A 22,873-nucleotide genomic window follows, 5' to 3' on the forward strand; every position below is an offset into this window, starting at 1 on the left:
ATGCTGGAGAACGCCTTTGACCTTCAAGGGCCCTGATCAGTAGTCACATCTTCTAAGAAGTCTTTCCTGTATGCCTTTCTGTCCCTTTCCCAAACAACCTTTGTCATTCAATCCTCCATGTTTACTTATCACTGTACTTGGTAAATCTGTTATTTTTCCTCTGGCACTGTATTGATTTTATTATTTCATATCTTTCTACTCTACCATAAGCCCCTTGAATACAAAGTGTATTTGTTTTTAAATTCTTGTAACCTCACTGCTAGGAATATATTAGGCACATAATAAAAGTTTCTGAAATAGAATTAAGTATAACAAAAGGACATATAACAACCCTACTGACCAAATCATGCATCATGTGGCTCTGGGTATATTCCAAATTCAGTACCAGCAGAGCTTTGTCTAGAAATACTTGACATATTTTATGTCAATAAACTAATTGTCATTATTATGATAATGTGATAATATAACTTTTGGACCTTTAACCATGAACTCAATGAACATAGTAAGACTATGGGAGAAAAAAAGTACTGGAAAAACTTCTAGTCTATGTGGTGTTCAGAGAACATAGATAACTGAGCTTACAAGGCATAGACCAAACCTCTCTTCTGCATCAACAAATAAAATGCTATAGCATAAATAATAGAGACATTTCATTTATGTAATACACCTATTAGTTATTATTAAATACTTATTTATATATATATGATCTGAAAAGCAGATTACAATTAGAAATTAGAGAAGCTGAGAATTAGTCTATCAATGCGAACACCAATAGCAACACCAATGCTAAACCAACAAATAATTATCCAATAATAGCATAAATGCTTTCCAGTGATATAACCTTAGAGAATCAAGCACACACACACACACACACACACACACACACACACATCAACTATAATATGAAGTCTAGAAATTGGAGAAGCAATGTCAATGTATTTCAGTAATGAACTGGTTCAAATCCCAATTTCATAACTGAACTAACTTAAACAGATTAAAGTTTCAAAAAGGCAGGGTACTGTACCAAAACACATGCTACAATGTGTCTCAAATTAGTGGCTTAAGTCTTATAAAGCAAAAGGCAGAAAATAAATCCTAAGTATGCATTTAAAAATTAACGCTTTGCCATCTGACTCTTTAATTATTCCATCTTGATAATATCTAGTAGTGTTTGGTGATTAAGGAAGTTTTACTCTAGCTTGGGGATATCTCTTATCATGTGAGTGTTCTCTTGTGACTGGTACAGTCCACCTGAACCATATATGCTTACATATATTTCTTTTTTGTACAGATTGTATTTATTTATTTATTTGTCAGAGAGAGAGAGAGAAGGAGCAGAGCACAAGCAGGGGGAGCAGCAGGCAGAGGGAGAAGCAAGCTCTCTGTTGAGCAGGGAGCCCAATACAGGACTTGATCCCAGGACCCTGGGATCATGACCTGAGCCAAAGGCAGACACTTGACTGACTGAGCCACCCAGGCATACCCGCTTATGTATATTTCAATTTAACTCTTTAAAAGGATACAAATGGATTAATTTTGAGAATTCTGGAATAAGAATAATTTAGGCACAGCTAGGCTATCTTCATTTTTATGATTTATTTCTATTTCATTATTCCTTAATCTAGTCAAAAATTCTATAATTTTTCCATATTTCATGGTTTTTGAACAGCTTTGTTCCACTGATTCTCACATTAAGATCAATAATCTAAAAGATATATGGAGTCTGAGGGACTGGGAGATGTCTTAATCATACAGCAATCTTCCCCATTGTGCCTAATATAAAAGACACACATGCCATCTAATGTGCAAATATATAATAAAATTTTCCTACTTCTTTCTGCATATTTCTACTTAAACTACACTGGTTAGAACTTCAATTAATCTGGTACAAAAGCCCCATTTTAAGAAAAGTTCTGTAAAAGAAACTGGGGAAAAGCAACTCCGTTTCAATTGCCTAAATAAACTTCCTAAAAGTTCAAGATATATGTCCAACAGTCAGCCATCTTTGATATAGTAATCTTAGAGCTTATTACAACTAGTTATTGAGAAGAGGCAAGCTTTCTCAACTATTTATTTAGGTAAGATTACAGTGCTTATCATCTAAGAGCCTGCCTCTAAAGGAAGACATAACTCTGAGACTTAATTCTTAATCTACACAAGTGGCATGTTGGAGGGGTGCTGTATTAGAGGTTATGTTTGTTCTCTTCATCGGAGCATTTGTGAGGCTGTCTTCAGAGAAAGGTATAAGATTGAACTTTTTTATGTACTTGGTTTGGTCTGGGATAATGTAGTTAGTCTGCTACATCTACCTGAATTAAATCATAAGAATGAAATAGCTGGGTTCTGGGGCGGAGGAGTACCCGGGGAGGTCGTTCAGAGCTATTCTCAATTTGCTACAAACTCATGGGTCTTATGAAGGTGAGCCTGGCTGGTTCTCAAAGCTACAAGTTTTGGGGGATTCATCTCTTAGGTTTTAAAAGTTAGGGTGCCCAATGTGGGATTCAGACCCTTTGCTCCTTAGGGAGAAGCTCCAGGTTTTGAGCTTCCTCCCAGTTGTGGGTCACCATGCCAGGGGTGGGGTTTATGGTAAGATTATGTCTCAGCTTCTCTTACCCACTTTGATGTGGTTTCTTTCTCACTTTCTGAAGTACAGTAGTCGCTCAAATAGTTCTCAGGTTTTTTCAGAGTGCATTGTTCCATATGCAGCTGTAGGTTCTGTGTGTCAGTGAGAGAAGATAAGATGGGTCGCCATCTTGAACTGGAACCAAAAGCTGTGTCTCAGAATTCTTTAGCTTTTGTCTGCAAATGAGTTTTCGGATCTAGGATCTAGATTGTGTTCCTTTCATTCATCATTAATTTATTCAAAGAGCAGCAACATTTATGTCAGGAATAAAAAAATCTTTGCCAAGATGCAATGTTATCATGAATTAGTGTGTGGCTATAACCCCCAAAATTTGACAGAATTTGATTCTTGTCTCAGGCAAAAGCAACCAAATTGACAAAACTTAGGAAAAAAGGAAGTGAGAAAAAAAATGCAGCAGCCAAAATATCCACAAACTCAATAATCAAAAATACTTAATACCATAGATTTTGTATATGAAAACTTCAATTAGGATGAGGAAGGAGGTATTGTATATGGGGATATTAATAAATTTTTGTTTATTCTGGGCTGTGTGGTGCTAAGCTCAACAGTTTCTTTTATTAGAGTCATGCAAACAGGTGTCAGTGACACAACTGAAATAAAATAAGTCAAAAAGAAAAGGGCATAAAAGGAGTACTTTCCATTTGGCTCAGACCCAAGCGTAAGGACAGAACATTGCTCATTATTAACAACATTGATGTCTGAATTGAACTCACTGTCTCTTCCTTAATATTTCTCATCTTGCCAGGAGACACAATCATTTACCTGGACATCAAAACAAGGGAACCATTAATCCTTTCCTTATCCCACAACTAAGTAATCAGCCATCAAAAGTCAAGAATTGGAGCTAAGTCCATTCCCTCTCCACCCCACTGCTTGAAGCAGATAGATGATCCTCCTTCCGATTTGTCAGAAGGTAGTAGCAGCCTAATGCTAGTCACCATGCTTACATCATTCATCTCACTTCATCTCATCACAGGCGTTTTTTTCATCTCACGTCATCACAAGAAGAATGAGCACAGTACAGTAAGATATTTTGAAAGAAAGAGACCAGATATACATAACTTTTATTACAGTATATTGTTATAATTGCTCTATTTTATTATTATTGTCGATCTCTTACTATGCCTTATTTATAAATTAAACCTTATCAAAGATACGTATGTATAGGAAAAACATAGGGTTTGGCACTATTCACAATTCCAGGCATCCACTGGGGGTTTCAGAACATATCAAGTGAATAAAAGGGGACTACTATATTAGTAATGAATACTGTCTCACATCCTTAGTACCCCCCTTTTTGCACGTGTTATTTTTTCTGTTCTTTTCTCCTTTTTTATGCCTGGAGAACTTTAAACACTCAGTTTAATCATGTCACCTTCTTGATAAAATATCCTGACACAGTCCTCCAAAAAGTTAATTGCTTTCTATTCTTGCAGAAAGTTTTATTTTAGCACATTTCACACTACATATTGATTACTTTTTGCCACACCTGTATCCCAATACAAAGAGTGAGTTTCCTACAGGCAAAGAGTATATCTTAAAATCCTTATATCTCTAGGCATCTAGAACTGCTCCTGAAACATTGTTGTAATGTGGTAGGTACTGTTCTAAGAACTATTATCTCATTTAATGAATAAAGTTTACAATAAATATTGTTAAATAAAATTAAAAATATAAAAACGAAAAATATCTCACTTGCAAGATATTAAATATTGAATGTTATTCAGGGATTTGGAAAATGAAGTAAATAAACACCTTCTTTCAACTTGAAGAAAGATCATTTCAATGGCTTAAGATATTTTGAGTGGGGAGATAGTACATGAGTAGGGATAGGTAAAAGTCAAGTGGAAATAGTCTTCTTGGGGACTAGGTCTTATCAAATATAATTCAGTTTGTGATTTCATTGGAAGGTGTTAATAAAATGCAAACAACCATAATCAGGTCTTCGAAACTAATGTTGCTACTTTTAAAACAAATCATTAAGAAAATTTTTAAGGTCATTAAAAAAGTATTCATATTAAGTTTTTTTTTAATTTTTAATCAGGTAGAACTGATGAGATTATTATATAACTCTGTTTCTAGAAACTCCCTTATGAAATATGAAAATGTTATTTATAAATTACCTCTTTAATAAGTGTGTCTTTGTGTTTCACCATTCAAATTTCAAATTGCTAATATCTCAGACAAAATGCTATAGGAAGATGTTCTCACTTGAATGTCAACATCGGTAGAACGTTAACCAAAATTTATACTGTGATTAGGGTATTGGGAAAGTGTATACAAATTAAAGCCTTGTGTTCTTTTCAAGATCTAAGTATCCTATTGTTAGTTAGCAGTATAAACTATTTTCTCAGAGAACATAACAAATGGACAAAAGGTGGAACCATAATGACTTTCCTATTGTCTTACTATTTATTTCTATTATCACAGACCAGTTGAATTTTCAGAAGCTGATTTCCCACGGGTTGAATATCAAAGAAGACAGCAATTTTGGGATCCTGTACGTCTAGCTCTTTTCACATTGGCAATTGTAGCAATTATAGGAATTGCAATTGGTATTGTTACTCATTTTGTTGTTGAGGGTAAGTATCCAGGTCACATTTCTATTGCCTAAGTGCTCTATGACTTAATATCTTGAAATTCTTTCTTGTATAAAAAATGCTATTTGCATGATATTAAATTTTTAATTACTAATCTCTTATTGGTGTTAAATTATTGTTTGCTCCAGTATTGAGTTCAGTGTTACATATTTCCAGACAGCGAAGCTTGAAATATACATTACATGGATAGACACATCTAAAAGCAATATAGTCTTGGGACGCCTGGGTGGCTCAGTCAGTTGAGTGTCTGCCTTTGTTTCAGGTCATGATCCCAGGGCCCTGGGACAAAACTCCCTGCTCAGCTGGGAGTCTGCTTTCCCTCTCCCTCTGCCTCTACCCCTTGCTAGTTCTATCTCTCTCTTTCTCAAATAAATACATAAAAAATCTTTAAAGCCATATAGTTTTAAAATGAGAAAGAAGAGTGAAAAGCTTAATCTTTAGAATAAAGACAAATTACATCATGTGGTGAGTTTCATATTTTTTCCCCCAAAAAACAATATAAGGCAATTGTTTAAGCTATAGGCAATCAAGTAATTTCCTTGCTTTGCTTCTGCATCTTCTCTATACAAATCTCCCCTCACTCCTGTTGGTGGAGGGCTCCTAATCACTTTCGGTTTGGTGGTGCCCAACTGGCATCACTATTTGCTCAAATAAACTCTTGAAAATGTCAATGTGCCCCATTTGTTTTTGTTTTTTTTTTAAGATTTTATTTATATGAGAGAGTGAGAGAGAGAGAAAGAGGATGAGCATGAACCAGGGGAGTGGGGGGCAGAGGGAGAGGGACAAGCAAACTCCTCACTGAGCAGGGAGCCCAATCCAGGACCCCGGGATCATGACCTGAGCTGAAGGCAGGTGCTTAACCAACTGAGCCACCCAGGCACCCCAACTTAGTTGATCTTTTAATGTCAACAAATAGTTGATGGTTGAGGCCATCACTGTTAGGATCACCCAGAAGGGCTTATTTAAATGACCAGGGCAAGGATAGAACAATGGGTGGCTAAGGATAGAAGTAGAAATAAAGAGTTCTCCAAGGTCACTGAAAAGGTGTGGCCAGGGAGGAAGAAAGCTAGAGGATGGCTCCACAAAGCTTAAGATGGGGTTTCAGCAAATATGATTAAGGCTGCTAAACAACCAAGCTTTAAAAAAGAAGAAGAAAAAAGACCCTAAAAAGGGTAGCTATTAGATATTATGACTGTTGTTCTTGACAATGGCAGTTTCAGTGGTATGTCAAGAGTAGACTGCAGAGAATTGAGAGGTGAATAGGCAAAAAGTGAAAACAATAAATACTAATACTTATCAGTAGCATGGAAAAAAATTGATAACCTGTTCAAAGTACTCATAATATATCTTACCTAAGATATACCTATGTTATAATTCTTTGAGGAAATTGATAATTTTTACATGACTTTCAGCAATTGCTTTCAATATTTATTTTCCATATTGCCTGTCCAATTGTATGAAAATTTTGATATGCATAAACACTGTAAATGAAGTATTCCAAAAGTGTACTTGGAGGCCTGAATTTTCTATTTTAGCTGGATACAATGATAAAATTACAAAATATTTGAAAAATGTCCACAATAACTTTTGTACCAAGAAGAAATAAACTACATTATAGTAAACCTATTTCCTGGAGTTGGGGGACAAGAAACTGATTATATTTAAGCATGGATCTTTTGTTTATGTTTACCTTTCAGATGATAAATCATTCTATTACCTTGCCTCTTTTAAAATCACAAATATAAAATACAAAGAAAATTATGGAATGAAAAGCTCAAGAGAGTTTACAGAAAGGAGTCATCAGATTGAGAGAATGGTAAGCCTAATAGAAATTTCAAAAGTTTATGAATGTGTTTTTCTGTTTCACTTTCAGTATGTTTGCTCTAAGAACTTAGCCTCTCCATGCCCCAATCTCTTCTTCTGTAAAATGTGGATAATATCTCGCCCATATGGTTGTTCAGGATTAAATAACTTAATATATGTAAAATACTTAGAATAATGTTATATACCATTAAATATGTGTAGATTAGAGTAGGCTACTAATTAGCAACTAAGAAAACTGTTGGTTGAAACAGATGTTCTCCCTATTTTTAGTTCTTGATTTTCTGTCCTGGTTCATTGTCCTTAAACTTTTTTAACATCAGAATATATGATTGCCATGTTTGCCTTATCATTTTTTATTATGTTTTTAAAAGCATGTAAAGCCTCACACACAAGATGTACATCTATCTATATCTATCTCTCTCTCTCTCTCTATATATATATATATATATTTTTTTTTTTTTGAGAGAGAGAGAGAGATTGGGGCAGGGAAAGGCAGAGGGAAAGAGAGAGGGAGAGAGGGAATCTAAAGCAGGCTCCATGCCCAGCACGGAGCCCAGTGCAGGGCTGGATCTCACAACCCTGAGATCATGACCTGAGCCAAAATCAAGAGTAAGAAGCTTAACCCACTGAGCCACCTAGGTGCCTGAGTCTATAATTTTTTATATCAGTCTCAAATCTAGTTATGCCTTTCATGGTTTCCTTTGAATACTATGCATTTATCAAGGCATTTCTAACTTTCAAAGTATATTAGACAAGCTAAATCTCTACAAGCTAAATCAAACTGAATAATCTTCCATTTTTTGTCCCATGAAAAGCATGTCTGTGGAGACCATAGATTTGTTTAGCAAAACCCAGTATATTAATTAGCCAAGAGTGTACTCCTTAAAGCTTATGAGAGTTATTCTGGAACAATAAAGTAATCATTCTATAGAAAGAAGACTGGATTAGTATGATGATTTATGATTAGCTCAATTAAAAGATGACTTTAGCACTTCAACCCTCACTCACTGTACATTCCTTTCTCTGAATTATTAACAATGTAGGAAAGTATTTGCATTTTATTTAGTTATTTATCTTTATATAGGTTGATTCTAAATATTGAAAACCAATGAATAGCATTTTCATATCCATAGCTATTTAAAGTGTTTGTAATTTAACAAAACAGTGTTTTTTTACAATTGTGTTGTCACACAAGAATGTTCCCAAAAGCAAATTTTTAAAAAGATTTTATTTATTTATTTATTTATTTATTTATTTATTTATTTATTTGACAGAGAGAGAAACAGTGAGAGAAGGAACACAAGCAGGGGGAGTGGGAGAGGGAGAAGCAGGCTTCCCGCTGAGCAGGGAGCCCAATGTGGGGCTCAATCCCAGAACACTGGGATCCAGAACACTGGGATCATGACCTGAGCCAAAGGCAGATGCTTAACGACTAAGCCACCCAGGCGCCCCTCCCAAAAGCAATTTTGTGTACTACTCACTCATTTATTTTAAGTTTTAAGTTTTACTATATCCTCAGATATGTCCAAAGTCTCACTATTTCTTTATTTCTTTAATTCTTCTTTCTCAAAACTTTATCCTTTCTGCTTCAATTTGAACTGGTTGCTTTCTAGGTCGACTCCAGAGAGGTAACCTGGGTCCAAACAGGATTTCTCTAGTATGTGAGAGCCATTGCTTCTTGCATCACATAATTTTCTTGATATGGTGCGTTATGTCCTTAAGCACCTTCCTTAAGAAAAAAAAGTGCACAGGAGGTAACATTTCTGTATTATTTTATGTTAAAAAATGCTTTATTCTATAGTCCACTCAAGTGACAATTTGAATGTAAACCTTAAAATTGAAAATAATTTCCCCTCAGACCATCTGAGGCCTTGCTTCATTTGTATTACTCTATCACTGCAGCTGATGAGAAATTTTTTGTGTTTCTTTTTAGGTCATTTCTTCTTTCTCTAGAAGCTTTTCTACTCTATTTTTTTGTTTTCTGAAATTTCATAATGATGTGTCTTGGCATTTGGTATTTTTTCTTTCGTTCATTTTTGTTGGGATATCATTATACTTTAGAAACAATGTAAAACATTTTAAAGAACGATAATAAGATGAATATCCAAGAACTCACCACCGAATTTCAGAAATAGAACTTTACCAGTACCTCTGAAGCCTCTATATGTTCTTCTTTCTCTATTCTTCATAGTTAAAAACTGTTTTGAATTTGGATATAATCATTCTGTGGTTTTATCACCTATGTATACATAGTCAAATACTATATTATGCAATTTTACCTCTTTTGAACTTTATGTAAATATAATCATATTATATCTTTCTGTGACTTCATTCTTTCACTCAACATTACGTTTTTGAGATTTTCCCTTTTTGATGTATGTAGCTATAGTTTATTTGTTTTCACTTCCATGTAGAATGTTCTAGAAAGAATATATTACTATTTATTGATTCGTTGACAAATATTTCAGCTATTTTTACTTTTATAATTATGAACAATGAAGCTAATTAACATCCTTGCAGATTAGTGCATGCACTCCTAGTGCATGTGCAAGAGACTCCACAGGTCATAAACCAAGCAGATGGTTTGCTGGGTCATAGGTTATGCTCAGACTCAACTTTATCAGATTCTGATCAATGGTTTTCCAGGGGGTTTGTAGACATTGGCACCGCCACCAGCAGGGAATGAGTTCACACATCAAAATTTTCTACAAAATTGGCTTTTGCCAAACTGGTATGTATGTATATGTGTATGTATGTAACTCATTATGAATTTAACTTGCATTTTCCCGATTATTAATAATGTTCATCAGCAGTTATCAACCATTTGTATTTTGTCCTTTATAAATACTTACTCATGATCTTTTGCCCATTTCTTTTTTCTTTTTCTTTTTCTTTTTTTACTTAACATACAGTATAATATGCCCATTTCCTATTGTATTTTTGTCTTTTAATTTATTCTTAGAACATTTTTTGGGAAAAAAAGAAACATTTTTTTGGGAAATGAATCCTTCATTTTGGGAAATGAATCTTTTTCCATTTTGTGATTTGCCTTTTCATTTTTTAATAATATATTTTAATGAACACTATTCTGAATTGTAATATCATTAGTTACATCATTCTTTTATTATTAGTATTCTTTGTGTTTGTATAAGAAATCCTTTCTGATCCTGATGTCACTGTCTTTAAAAAAATCGGTTTTCCTTTTTTCATTTAAGCCTTCTTTATTCTACATGGAATTCATATTTGCATATGTGTTTGACATAGGGATTTAATTTCATTTTTCCCCCTATATGAATAAAACATTTCTCTTAGCGCCACTGATTGAGCAGTCAGTTTTTCTTGGCTGATCCGCCATGCCATCTCTGCCACAAGTCAAGTTTCCATGTGTGAATCAGGATGTTGCTATGCTCTCTAATCTGTTCCATCGATCTGCTTGTTTTGCATTGTGTCAATACTGCAGTGTTTTAACCTCTGTAGTTTGACAGTAAGTACTGATACTTGTTATATTAGTTTCCTAGTGTTGCTGTACCAAATTACCACAAACTAGTGGCTTAAAGCAATAGAAATTTATTCTCTTGCAGTCATGGAAGCCAGAAATCTGAATCAAGGTATCAATAGTGCTGGCTCCCTTGGAAGGCACTAGGGAAGAATCTTTCTTTGCCTCCTTCAGCTTCTGGTAGCTTCAGACATTCCCAGACATAATTTTAATGGGGTTTTCAAAAAAGGAGAGAATATATAGTCAATCTGCTATCTTGGACAAAAATCTCCTTATTTGCATGTAATCGAAGTTCATCATTTCAAAATTAACATCTACAGAATCAAAACTAAATCTCCTTCCATAAGAATACCTCCAAATCCTTGAATATTTTATTCCTTTCCCTTCACTGTATCTCATTCTACTTCAACTTTCTCAAAGGAGAGTGAATACAATTAAAATTTTATGCAATGTGCATTTGTGCATAATAAATAAGCAGGAGTTTTCTGGTTAGTTCCAATATCTTTTATGATGACAACAATTTATTGGCCTTTTATTTTTTATCATCAGAGACTGTTAAGCTAATACCTCCTCAGAAATGTGAAAGGTTCTCTTATATTGTTTAACTGCAATTTTTTTTCTTTCTCTTTCACATTCATTTCATGAAGCCAGTTTCCTTACTTCACTGTCCCTACCCCTCAGGACCACCTTTACTGTGCCCATGGGCAGCTCCAAGAGGATGTCAACACTGTGGTGCAAGGAAGTAGAGAGCAGGGTAGAGAAGGAGGACAGGAGTTAGAGCAGGCCCTGTGTGGGGGTATAGGGCTCCTGCATCCCTCTGGGATCTGAGCCTGGAAGGCTTTGACAGAGTCTGGTGAATTCCTCAGTGGAAACGGTAATTCCTGGCTAGTTTGAGTTTGATGTATGTGGCCTTCACCTCCTTGGCCTCAGGGTTCTGCACATCTTTGAATCCCTCCCCTTTGGTGCTCACTACCTGGTTGTTGATGTATTGGATCAGCTTCTTGAGGGCCTCCCTGGGAGCCATGGGCTGGTAATCTCCTGATCCTCTGTGTTATCCACCATCATGTACTTCTGCAAGATGAAGCATTTCAGTTCATCCTTTTGAGGACCCTCTGAGGCATCTGGGCAGGTCCTGGTTGGGGCCATTCCAAGCTGGAGTCCCCTCTTCCTTCCCCTCTACCAACATCTGCACAAATTCTTCCAAGTCTCCCTGAGCTGTGGCCAGTATCCACTGGGCCTGCGCCACTGAATAAGGAGGGAACACCTCTAAGAGTACATGCACACCTGGAAGCAACTCTTCCTCAGCACTGGCTGATTCATCCTGGGTGTCTACAATAGTAGCATATAGGAGAAGCCCTAGTCTCTTCATTGAGCTTTTCAGGCCACTGCAGGAGCTATGTGGAGATGGGCACCACACCTTGAACTACAGAGCTCTGAGTTTGCAGGTTCTCTTTTTTCTTGGAACCACTCAACTGCCCTAAGAGCTTCTGCATCATGTCCCCTATCATACCACTTGGAATGTGGGCAAACCAGGCACATAAGCCATCATCATCTCAGTGAAGGCCTCCACATCGAAGGAGGATGAATTTTACTTTTTCCACTCTGATTTGAATGGTTTTTATTTGCTTTTCTTACCTGATTGCTCTGAGATTTTCAGCACTGAATTGAATAGAAGTGGTGATAATGAGCATCCTTGTCTTGTTTCTGATTAAAGGAAAAGTTTTCAACTTTTTACCATTTAGTATATCAGCTGTGGACATGCCATATATGGCCTTTACTATGTTAAGGTACATGCCTAATTTGTTGAGAATTTTTAATCATGAAAGGAGCATTAGTGCACTTGCCCAGTAAATGCAGTTTAGATAGGGAACAAATATCTGCTACAATTCCTCTTTTACCACAATTCATCATCTGTAAGTGAATTCAGCTTCTTAATGAATTTCTTAAGAGGAAAAAAATTATTTACTTGTAAGTGATTAGAGACAATATAATTCCCATTGGCCTAGGCCTCCAGCTCATCCAAGACATGATCCTGATTTTGCTTCTTTTTCTTCTATTGCTCTGTAAATTCCCATAATAAATGGGACAGTTTGGGTAGATAGTAGCAGAAACCCAATGAACAAGTGAAGGAAGGAAAGAAGGAAGGAAGGAAGGAAGGAAGGAAGGAAGGAAGGAAGGAAGGAAGGAAGGGAGAGGAAGGAAGGAGGGAGGGAGAGAAGATTGTTGGGAAAATCTAGAGATTCATTTGACTTCAGGTATGGTGGGATTCAGAGGCTCAAACAATGTCTTCAGGCTTTCTCCACATGGCAGGTGACATAGCTTACATCTACTCTATATTCACATGTTTCCAGGTATTAACTGAAGCAGGAAAAGACAATTTCCCATAACAGTCCTTGGAGGAAAATTTGAAGAACCAGTCTAGTTGGCCAAAGTTGGAATACATCCTCAATCCTACACTAATAACTGTGACCAAGAAAATAAACCTGTGCCATCTTTGTGGTAGATGGGATAAGTGGCAAGTTTAGCTCCATCTGGGCCATATGGAATGAGTTTCCTGTAGGAAAGAAGGGGTCTCTTAGCAGGAAAAAAAAGGGGGGGAGTACCAATGAATACACAATAACTCTAATTCTAAAATTTTAATCTCTAACCCAGATATCTCTGAACCCTAGACTTGTGCATTCAATGGTCTACTTGACATTTCCACTTGGATCTCTCATAGGCATCTTGATGTTATATCTAAATCCAATTCTTAAAAGTTGTTCCTTTTCTCACTCTCTAATTCCTATTTTTTTCCACTCAGCCAATGACATCACTGTCCATCTAGTTACCAGAATACTATTTTCCCTCATCCTCATGTCCAATTCATTCACAAATGATGTTTCTATTTCTAATTCACTGTCTCCATCCTGGACCTAGCTAATGCATTCCCTCATATGGGCAGCTTACCATAATCATTGCTTCCACTCAGGCTCCCTCTAATATCTTGTCTACATAGCAACCAGATGATCTTTTAAAAACATATTATATATTACTTTGCTTAAAATGTCATAAGTGGTTTCCAAATGTACTTAGAATAAAATCCAAACTTTTTATGAAGTCCTCCAAGGAACTTAATGCTCTGGCTCTGACTATTCCTCCAATTTCTACGCTCTCCTCCTTGCTCACCTCTGGCCATATTGGCCTTCTTTTTGGATGCTCTGCACATTCTGTTCCTTCTACCTGGAAGATTGTCCCATGATCTTGTTCTTTTTGCTTATTTCTTCTGATCTTTCGGATATCACTTAAATGTCCCTCCTTGGAGAACCCTTACTTATTATAGACCCCCAGCCATTATCCTATGTTACTTGACTATATTAGTAGTTGCCTCTTATAATTAATTTATTTTTGTTGATGACTGTCTATCCCTCTATTCTATGAGTCCAGGGACCACAGCTTTTTGCTTACTAATTTTTATCCAGTGTTGTCTCAGTGCCTTAAAAATAGAATATTCCTAATCAATTGCATTGAGTGAATAAATAAGTGAGAAAAAAGGAAGGAGACACAATATAGTGAAAGAGTCATGAAGAGATCCAAAAGCTGGCATTTTTTCTTCACACTGTTGTTTATGATTAACCACAGCTGGAGAATCAATCAGTTAATGAAAATGTTATTGTACACCTATTTTGCGCAAGACTGTGAAGGATGCCAAGTTCTAAACAGTACAGTCTCTTCCTTATTGGAGGGTTTTTTTTTTATTTAAATTCTGTTAGCCAACATATAGAACATCATTAGTTTCAGATTTAGAGTTCAGTAATTCATCAGTTGCATATAACACCCAGTGCTCATCACATCACATGCCCTCGTTAATGCCCATCACCCAGTTACTCCATGCTCCCACCCACCTCCCCTCCAGCAACCCTCAGTTTCTTTCCCATAGTTAAGTGTCTCTCATGGTTTGTCTCCCTCTCTGATTTTTTCCTATTCCATTTTTCCCTCCCTTTCCCCTATGATCTCCTGCACTGTTTCCTGAATTCCTCATATGAGTGAAACCATATGATAATTGTCTTTCTCTGATTGACTTATTGGAGTTTATAATGCAGTTTATGTATGAAAGTCTGTGCTCGGGAAAGAATACAAACAAGGTAGATTAGATAACAAGACAATATGGCAATATAGAGCTGTCACAGTACAGAATATAATTGTCAAGTATATATCATGTGAACAAAAAGTGTTTTAGGAGTTCAGAGAAAGGAAAAATCCCGTTGGACTAGCAGGAAGTTTTCTTGGAGAGGAAAGGAATAGGGATTTGTCTTCTTGGTATGTTCACCCTCTGTTGTATTTCCCTGACAGTAGCAAAAAATCTGCAGAACTTGCCTGACTTATTTTCATGGGTGGACCTGGAAAGGGATTCCCTAGTTGGCATCCGGTAACTACTGATCTTTCATGAGGACTTAATCTGCATGCAGTTCCCAGCCAGAGGGAAGGTGCAAGCTCAGGCTTGTGGAAGATAGTAACTAGATGTACTATTAGTCAGCGTCAAAAGTATTGTTTCAAACATGTTGTTTTGTTTTTTTGACGCTGGAGTTCAAACCAAGGACTCCAAGTGGGATCTGATTTTAAGGTGAACTTTTTTTCCCATTTTAGCTTAGACTCTATCTTGTTTTAAATGGAATAATCTCTAAAAAAAAAAAAATCTATTCTTAGGTTTGGACCACGAAAAGGGAAGGATACAATTAGTTTTTGTAATTTGGACTAAATGTAACATTACTGAGTTCTCAGTAGAAAAATGTAAACAGTAAGTTCATTTTCTCCAGAAATTGCTTATAGTGATGATTAGGTGTCTAAAAAGAAACAGTTTTTCAGAAGCAGAAAAAATGCAATCTCTCAAGAGATGAACTATTACGAGGTTTAGATTCAGGGAATAAAAGATATATCCGAGGTTGTCTTTAAGGGTTTCCTGCCCCAGGACTCTCTACCCAGCACCAAACTGAACATCTGTCATCAGGTATATAGTATATAAGTATAAGAGTTGTCAGTGTCACTTAATATACTTAAGAACACAAGATCTAGCTCCAGATTCCCTGAGTTCATATGCCAGAACTAGCACTTTCTTCAACAAGTTTACTAAAGTGCCCTGGCACAGTTCCTTTACCTTTAAAATGAGGCTGATGAGAATTTAAAAAATACTTTACTCCTAAGGTGGTATGAGGTTTAAACAAAGGAATTGGCTCAATGCATACCCTGTACTATGGACTTAGTGTATGTAAGCTATTATTAGTGGTCACACCACTACTGTACTGTGCCAGAATCTACCCATTTTTAAAACAGAGGTCAACTCCTCTGAGAATGAAAGTCTTGCTAATAATCACATTTTAGTTTGAATGGATTCTTAGCACTTTCTTGTACTTGGATATGACAGAATCCTGATCCTTTGCCCAAACGCCATTATGTGCACCGTTCAGAATTTCAGAGGACATTTATATAAGGTGTTGGAGACCTTAACATCAGATTTTCTCCCTGTTCCCTGAGATACGGAAATAAAATGAGCTCAGAGAAGCTTAGTGAAATCATAAGTGACATAACTCAAAAGTGATCCAAACCCCTGGAATGACCATACAGAAGGAGCTCACCACTGGAGTCTCCTGGCTCCCACTTGCTTTAGATTCCTGTGGATTTCTATTTATACTTGGCAACATGATTTGCAGATGAAACAAAACAATGTGTTATTATCTTCTTCCCTTTACCATATTGTTGATTCTTAACTCATTTATTCATTCTTGGAGTTATTCAAACATGCATTGAATATTTACTGTGAGTCAGGCAGTGTTCGAATCACTGAAGATAAAAAGATGGATCAGACACACTCCCTCCCATCACATAGCTCACAGTCTAAAGTGGGGCAAAGGCACAACTGTGAACTGGTATGATAATCACTATAACAGCCTCATGTGCAAGATGCTGGGGTGGTCCAAATAAAGGAGTATTGAACTTTGAGGAGGGCAAATCAAAGATAACTTATTGGTCCCTAGAGTGTCTGGATGGTAACCAAATTGTCATTAAAGGAATTGCCAGGGGAAAAAAGTGCATCGTGGGAAGAGGAAATGAATGTGCAAAGCCATAGAGGTGTGAACCAGTCTAGTGGGATTGGGAAAGAGTAAGTCATTCAGTAGATAAGAAAATAGGCATTGAAGGTAGAGGTGGGGCCAGGGTGAATGAAGGCCTAAGATTGTGGAGCTTGCACTGAGGGAGACATTGGGCTTGAAGCAGGAGTATAACATACTCAGATTTGTACTTTAGGGATGTCACCCTGGTTGGTAGCATTGTGGGGGAACAGCTGAGAGGAGAGAGGACAGAGTAGAATGGCAGAAACGCGCCAGTGAGGGGATACTACAGAGGCCCAGGCACAAGTTTCGAAGATGCAGATTTCAGACCATAGCAGTGGAATTGGAGGAAGGGAGGGAGATTCAATATTTAGTAGGTAAAATCTATTGAGCATTGTTACTAGTTTAAAGGAGTCAGGGAGAAGGATAAATCTTGGGGGGAGATAGGCAATAATCCTCCTTCCCAGAGGATGTAGTATGGGGGGGGAGGGGGCAAGATTTACCAGGGAGGTGGGCCTTATGTACACTCATGTGGACCTGCAATTTCTGATTTCTGATTCTCAGTCCAATGCTTTTTACTGTGAGGCACTGCCTCAACAGTCTTTTGGGAATTAGGTCCCAGGAAATCAGCTCACTGAACATCCAAATCTTTCAATAGCTCAGGCTGGAAAAGCTGAGTAATAAAACGCTGATGGTATAGAGTGTGGTGAAACTTATTCCCAAAGCTGGTACCAGTTGTGAAAGCCTGCCTGCCACAAAAAGGTGACTAACTAGTGAGGGCATCAGAGTCAAAGGACACATATTGCTGCTTATTGTGCCAAATGCTTCAGTAATGGGATAATCATTTAAGAAAGCAATGAGTTGATACAAATAGTGGACTAGTTTCCATATCTGGGAATAAGACAAATTTAGGGTGGGCTTTCTTAAAAGTGAGGGTGCTGGGGCACCTGGTTCAGTCGGTTGAGTGTCTGACTCTTGATTTCACCTGGAGTGTGGAGCCTGCTTGGGATTATCTCTTTCTCCCTCTCCCCCACCTCTCCCTGCACGTGCTTACTTTCTCTCTCTCCCTCTCAAAAAGATACATTTAAATTAAATTAAATTATTAAATTAAATTAAATTAAATTAAATTAAATTAAATTATTAAAAGTCAGGATGCTGCCTTTAAAAATAGCACAGATACTTAAATTAATTTGACAATAATCAAAATGAACATTACCAATAGTTTAGCACACACCAGGCAAGGTGTGAAATGTGCGATAAACATTATCTCATTTAATCTTCAAAACAACTCTATGAGGTAGATATTGTTGTTATCTTGTTTCACAGAGGCTTAACAAAATTACATAATTTTGTTAAGGTTATACATTTATGCAAGGATTAGAACCTCTTTTAGTCTTACCACTATGATAAACCAGTTCCAATCTGGGAATAAACCAAAATTGTCTTTGCCTCAACTGTATAGAAAAGACAAGGAGTAACGTTTTTCTTATGACTAATATTTCTTTTGTTTAATGTTTCTAACCAGATGTCTAGGATATTTCTACGTTCTTCTGGAGGGGGTCGGTTTATCAAATCTCATGTTATCAAACTGAGGTATGTAAACTTAGTTTGCAAATTTTATTTAAGACTTTAATTTATTTGAGAGAGAGAGTGAGAGAGAGAGGACATGAGCAGGGAGGAGGGACAGAGGGAGAGGGAAAACCAGACTTTCATCTGACCAGGGATCCCAACCCAGGGTTCCATCCCAGGACCCTGGGATCATGACCTGAGCCAAAGGCAGACGCTTAACTGACTGAGCCACCCAGGGGCCCTAGTTTGCAACTTCAAACCAGTACCCTTAAGAAACACTCGATCAACATGACTGTCCAGCTCCCTCAGGCAAATCTTTGCAGGAATACAGAGATTTCATAAATCCTGAGCAATTCAGCTTATACTGCATATACATCTCTCAGTCACAATAGGCAGAGGCAAAGTGCTCTATATCAAGAGGCAATGTCAGTTATTAGACATTGGAAAGGGAGGAATGGCCCTGGTGACACACCTGTTCCTTTAGCTCAGGGCTAAGTAGAATTTAGACCCAACAACAGCAGACTATGACTTTCTCTGCAATAAGGTTTTTCTTTAATGCCATTGCATTTTTGTTATTATTCTATTACCTTTCATTTTTATGTTCTGATAGAAAGCAATATGCATAAATTGAATATATACTTGTTGTATATCTTGTTTTCTACCTATTTTGATGAAAAACTTTAAATTTTTTCTGTGGCTATCAATCAATATACAAATATAAGTATTTGTAATACTTATTTGTCTGCCTCACTTCTTGATGGTAAAGTAAATATACGTGTGGTTAGGGAGCCCCTGCCTTTTCTTCTCTCCCACTCTCTACTTTTGTTCCTTCCTATCTTTGCTTTCCCCTTCCCCCCTCTTCCTTCCTTCTTCGATTCTTTATCTGTTTTTTTTTTATAATTTTTATTTTGTTATATTAGTCACCATACAGTACATCCCCACTTTTTGATGCAATGTTCCATGATTCATTATTTGCATATAACACCCAGTGCACCATGCAATATGTGCCCTCCTTAATACCCATCACCCGCCTATCCCAATCTCCCACCCCCTCCCCTCTGAAGCCCTCAGTTTGTTTTCCAGAGTCCACAGTCTCTCATGGTTCATTCCCCCTTCTGTTTACCCCCTCTTCCTTCTTCCCCTCCTTCTCCTACAGATCTTCCTATTTCTTATGTTCCATAAATGAGTGAAACCATATGATAATTGTCTTTCTCTTCTTTATCTGTTTTAAGGTTAAATTCAACCTCAGAGGGCAACTGGAGGATTTCTAGACCTACACATTATAGTATAATATGTGATTCCTTTATCAAAAGATTTCCTTTAATAAGTGCTTTCTCTAATTTTCCACTTATCAAACACATATTAACTAACCATCAAATCCCCCAAAATAAATGGCTTAACACAATAAAGGTTTGTTTCATATTCATGGCATAGTCCAAAGACTCAGAAGTGGCAGCAGGGACTTGGGTGCTGGGAGGGATGTGGAATAGGATTGCCTACTGGAACTTCAGCATCTGGTTGGCAAATATGGGAAGAGTAAAAGCATGGAGGCCGGTATGGGAGGTGCCAGGGGCAGGCTGGATGTGGGGTACATCATTTCTGCCCACATTCCATTGTCCAGAATTCATGAGAGTTTTGCTAAACTGCAAAGGAGGGCAGGAAATGAAATCTAGCTCTATTATCAGGAGGCAAACGTAACTGGATTTCATGAACACAAAGCATTGTCTCTGCCATGCCAGGACTGAAATATGATGTTGGTTGTGATGGCTCACATTGTCTCAAAAAGCAAGTTGTTTAAGTGCATATAAAGCATGAATTCATGAACATCTCCTCTCCCAACCTCCTGCAGACTATGAGCTAAGTAAAGGGCAAGATAATTTTTTTCAGCTACATATCTGAGCCCATATTTCTAGAGATAATTTAGAAATCTGATGTACATATATTTCATCTATTGTTTTTTAAAATTCAGTGTGAATCTTAAGAGATAAAAATAGTTAATGATTACAGAGGTGGCTTTATCTGCTTTTTTGCTCTTCAGTCCAGATGAACATGGCATGAGAATTTTTATGGTGCTCATGTTTCGATACCCATCAACTGACAGTGCTGAGCAAATCAGGAAAAAGATTGAAAGGATTTTATATCAAAGTCTGAAGACAAAACAGTTGCCTTTGACTATAAACAAGCCATCCTTTACACTCACATGTAAGTCCTTTTACCATCCTTGTGGTTCCCTTGCAATCCTCTATTTTTCATAAGAATTTAGGTCAATGTCTTCTCCCATTTTAAGACTTCACCGCTGTGAAGTCTTATCAGTGTGGAATAAAACTAAAATAAAAATTCACTATAAGGTAAAGTTTAATTTTCAGAATTTATTTTCATATTTGATTAAGGCTTTTGCTAAAGTTTCTCAATTATTTCCCATATACCATGTCATATCTTTTTAAAAGCATGAGAGGGTAGGTATTATTTTCTGCCATTTTAAGGAAGCTGAGATTCAAGGAAAATGTGAGACATGGGACTAGCAAGACTTGGAGGCCAAAACTAAAGCACAGGTGTTCTGAATCCCAGAAGTCTTTACAGGTCAGTTCAGGGGGTTAGCTTCTGTAGTATCAGGGAAACAAACATCTTTATGGAAGTTAACCCCTGGACGAGGAATCATTGACATGATCTGCGAAGAGGTTCTCTATATTATTTCCAATTTAAAATGATGTTTCACTCATTTCCTCATTTATTCCTCACAAAACAAAATCAGAAAAGTTTTGTTTTTCCCCAAAATTAGAAGGAAATGAGGCCAAAATACTAAGAAATTAAAACTACCTCACAGCTAGTTGGAATCCAAGCTGAGAGGCATACTAATATGTTTCAAACGCTAAGTCTCAAGGTCAGGTACTGTGCCTTTTTGTTCCTTACCCCTCCCCCAAACACTAGAGTAAGTCTCACACACAGCAGGTGTTCCAGTTGTGTTCACTGTTCTGATTAAGTACTTCAAGGGCAGCTATTTCTGATTTATTAACAAGAAATAAGTCTTGCCCTTTGGACTGGAAAGTCTTTTCCCCATCCATGAATTTGAGAAAAAGATTGTCTAAAGGTAATTTCTCTGTTGTTAGAAATAAGGAAAATACTTAAAATCCATTTTGAGATAGAATCCTCACACACATTAATGACAACTTTCATGAAGTAATTAGAAATAATGAAGAGTATGGTATCTACCTTAAGTATTAATTATATTCCAAAGTAAAACACATTTTTCAGCATTCTATAAATGGCAATCTCAAATTAAATTTCAATTTCTGATAATATAATTGCCCCTAATGCATGATTATTTATGTTAAAATATCCATCATAAAAGACACATTAAGGGTTTTTTTTTTGCAATTTTTAAAAAATAATTTTTACAGTTTTTTTAAAAATAATTTTTCAGACTTCTTGGTCATGCACACTGACTTTTTATTATACAGATTGTTTTAATATCAAAATAACTGTATTCTATGACTATACTCAATAACCAAAATTCTCCTACAAATATTTTCTTCTGCCACATAAATATCTCATGTTAAATAAAGAGAAGTGAAATGTCCAGGAAGCCTCTAGTAGGGCTTGGGGCTCACATCGCTCTCTTGGGGAGGTCAGTGTTCCTGAGGAGATCATCATATACTTCTTTATTTTCTCTGTCAAATAAACAAAACAAAACAAAACAAACACCAAAAAAAAAAAACAAAAACAAAAAACAAAAGACAATGAACCTAAACTTGAACACGAAGAGAAGTTTAAAGGGAAAAATGATGTCACAGAAGGGAGGCATAAAATGGTATGGTTGGGGTTCCTGGACTGGCTGTATGGCAAAGAGCTCTTCATGCCTCTGCTGTCTGCTCCCTGAGCTGCAGCCTTCTGCAGTATTCACCATGAGGAAGAATCCTCAGTGAGAGAAGGCCATCAACCTACACTGAGTGAATTCCTATCCTTTGTAGACCAGGGCTGGAAATTGGGCTGTGAGGGGCCTGTGATACCCTTTGTTCCCTGGAGCTGCCCTTTCAATACTGGCCATCAGGCATATGCTTGACACACACTGGCTGCTACATCTAACATGGCGAGCACCAGTTGTGATGGGAATCGAAGGTTGCATCCTCAAGTTTTACTGGAGCTCCCAAAGAAGGTAATCAGGGACAGTTATCCTTACCATTCTTTCCTAAATCTCTAATTTGTTTTTCAGATCTCATAGCAAAAATCAGAAAACAACAAAATGCTCTTTTTTCATTTTAAAGTAAAATTATACATTTTGGACCAAATCAAATCAGAGTTATGTATGTATTACTTGGCTATGAAAACGTTAATACCCTTTTGAAATATGGATGCTTTGGTTAATAAGCATTTCTTATAGTGACCATTTGAACAAAATCACGTAAAAATAGGAACATATTCTTCTACCAACTAATTCAATTATTTGTTTATTCCAGCTATTGACAGCAAAAAGATGAGGAATCTTCTCAACAGCCGTAAGTTCCAAAACCCACAATTAACTGTCCATTTCATAGCAAAGATAATGAATAAAAGCCACAGAAAAGTTAGAAGTAGAATTTATAAAGTCCTTTTTGCTCATCTTATGTTTTTGTAAACCAAATACTTGGTGTTTTTATTACTGCTTATTTTTAACATTTAAAAC

The 22,873-nt window shown here is 36.7% G+C and overlaps 1 protein-coding gene and 1 pseudogene across 1 annotated transcript in view; one reads left to right on the plus strand and one right to left on the minus strand.

Moving 5' to 3' along the window:
• Window positions 1–767: 767 nt before the first annotated feature.
• LOC123775900 (CUE domain-containing protein 2 pseudogene) lies at window positions 768–12,152 on the minus strand (annotated as a pseudogene).
• The window catches only part of LOC123775905 (transmembrane protease serine 11F), a 31,862-nt gene continuing 13,452 nt past the window's right edge, over window positions 4,464–22,873 (plus strand). The window contains exons 1-6 of the mRNA XM_045771507.2: window positions 4,464–4,477; window positions 5,075–5,226; window positions 6,942–7,060; window positions 18,170–18,237; window positions 20,252–20,415; window positions 22,668–22,706. Of these exons, the coding sequence (XP_045627463.2) occupies window positions 4,464–4,477; window positions 5,075–5,226; window positions 6,942–7,060; window positions 18,170–18,237; window positions 20,252–20,415; window positions 22,668–22,706 (556 nt within the window). The remainder of the gene's footprint in view (window positions 4,478–5,074; window positions 5,227–6,941; window positions 7,061–18,169; window positions 18,238–20,251; window positions 20,416–22,667; window positions 22,707–22,873) is intronic.

Source organism: Ursus americanus, chromosome 8, assembly GCF_024610735.1.
Source record: "Ursus americanus isolate L20-20 chromosome 8, mUrsAme1.1.p, whole genome shotgun sequence".
Taxonomy (NCBI): domain Eukaryota; kingdom Metazoa; phylum Chordata; class Mammalia; order Carnivora; family Ursidae; genus Ursus; species Ursus americanus.